We start from the raw sequence: 1,631 nt of genomic DNA, 5'->3' as shown, positions 1-1,631 counted from the left end.
ATTGGAGGGATTCGCAGAAAAACAGCAAGGTCTGTCAGTTTGGTGTGGGAAAAGTCTCTGTTCTCTGGAGGTGCTGAATAGACTTAAATTAGCTGGCAGAAAAGGAAACCCACCCCCAAAATTCAGGATTAATAAAGATGTTGTTGCTGGCTCCTGCCGTGGTAACGGACGCAGTGATTTTTGTTTGCTTTCTCTCGTAACACATGAAGAGAAGAAAATGAAATTCAAGGCCATTAAGCTTAAAAGCAATTTGAAACTGTTCTGTCACTGCAGACAATTAGCTAATGGGAGTTATTTGTACAATGATGGCAGAAACCAAATTGCTATCAATAAGAAAAGGATGTGATATTGATATGAATGACAGAGGCGGTAAAGTGCTTGAAGAATATTTTTTTGTTGGGAAGAAATGGACCATGTGGGGGGAAAAGAGGCAGATCTGCAAAATGAAGTATGAATTATCTGTAAAGTCTTTGCTAACAGCGGCTGCAGGGATGACTTCGCGAAGGGCTGAGCTCCAGGTTGCCTAGCTTGGGCCCAGCCCTTCACAGTTCTGAATGCCAAGGGCCATGCTCGGTGGTTTGGTCTCAACTGTTTGCCTTCTGGAGACAGCAGGAGGGCCGGCCTGCCTGTCAGGGCTATGCATGGTGCTGCAGCGCGATCGATACTGAGGGGGAAGTGGGAGGAGGAACCTCACCTCTCATTTAGGCTGATCCCACCAATCCCTGGATCGTGATTCATCACATATCTACTGAGAATTGGCCATAAAGAGCAAATATAGTCATGAGCTGAACTTTAGTACCTGTATGAGGTTTTAACTCTGGAGGCTGGTTACGTGCTGGGTACCTACCTGCCACCCTGCAAGTAATTCAGAATCTGTTAAGTAGAAAATCATCTTTCAGACTGTGCATTTTGGCTAGAGAGCTCAGGAGATATTTTTTTCCCCTCTTGTGATTTAGCTGCAAATGCCACGAAGGCACCGAAGTGAGTTTCTAAAAGCCCAAAGAAGGCATGCCAGGGTGGAGCACAGGCGGTCCCCTGTAATGCCAAAGCTTCTGGGCTTACCTGGGAAAGCTGCGTGGTGTCGTCACTGCTGTTATCGACTGGCTGTTTTATATAATGCGTGACTCATGGTGCCTTTCCCTTTTCTGAATTTAACAGCAAGGCCTCGACATTCCTCCAGTCTGGCAAAGACAGGGTGGGAAGCACATACAAGAAATCCGTCTATAAGCAATACACAGACTCTACGTACACCACTGAGATTCCCAAACCTGGCTGGCTGGGGTTCCTTGGGCCTGTCATCCGAGCAGAAGTGGGTGACACCATTAAAGTACACCTAAAAAATTTTGCTAGTCGACCGTATACAATCCATCCTCACGGTGTTTTCTACGAAAAGGACTCTGAAGGTAAATGAGCCACTGCCATAAAGGAGACAGATCTTTCTTATGGGAACTGAGGAGAGCTGTCTGTAATGCCACAGACTTGGTTCGCCCAGAGCCCCATTGCTGGAAAGCAACTGCACTTAGGAGTTCAGTGAAGGCACCCGTTGCTGGGTTAGCAGGTTCGCGGGGCTCGGAGTAGTTTCCTGACCTTGGCATTGTAGTACACAGCCCAGATTTCTGGATTTTAGAAGA

General features: G+C 46.9%; 1 protein-coding gene across 3 annotated transcripts in view; it reads left to right on the top strand.

Annotated features, from left to right (window-relative positions):
- Positions 1 to 1,631, top strand: part of HEPH (hephaestin) — a 25,010-nt gene that overhangs the window by 4,110 nt on the left and 19,269 nt on the right. For all 3 annotated transcript variants that reach the window (XM_035890138.1, XM_009634516.2, XM_035890139.1), the window contains exon 3: positions 1,159 to 1,403. In XM_035890138.1, the coding sequence (XP_035746031.1) occupies positions 1,159 to 1,403 (245 nt within the window). The remainder of the gene's footprint in view (positions 1 to 1,158; positions 1,404 to 1,631) is intronic.

The sequence above is a fragment of the Egretta garzetta genome, unplaced genomic scaffold, assembly GCF_000687185.1.
Source record: "Egretta garzetta isolate BGI_Z169 unplaced genomic scaffold, ASM68718v1 scaffold512, whole genome shotgun sequence".
Lineage (NCBI taxonomy): Eukaryota > Metazoa > Chordata > Aves > Pelecaniformes > Ardeidae > Egretta > Egretta garzetta.
This window is presented reverse-complemented; position numbering and strand designations above follow the sequence as displayed.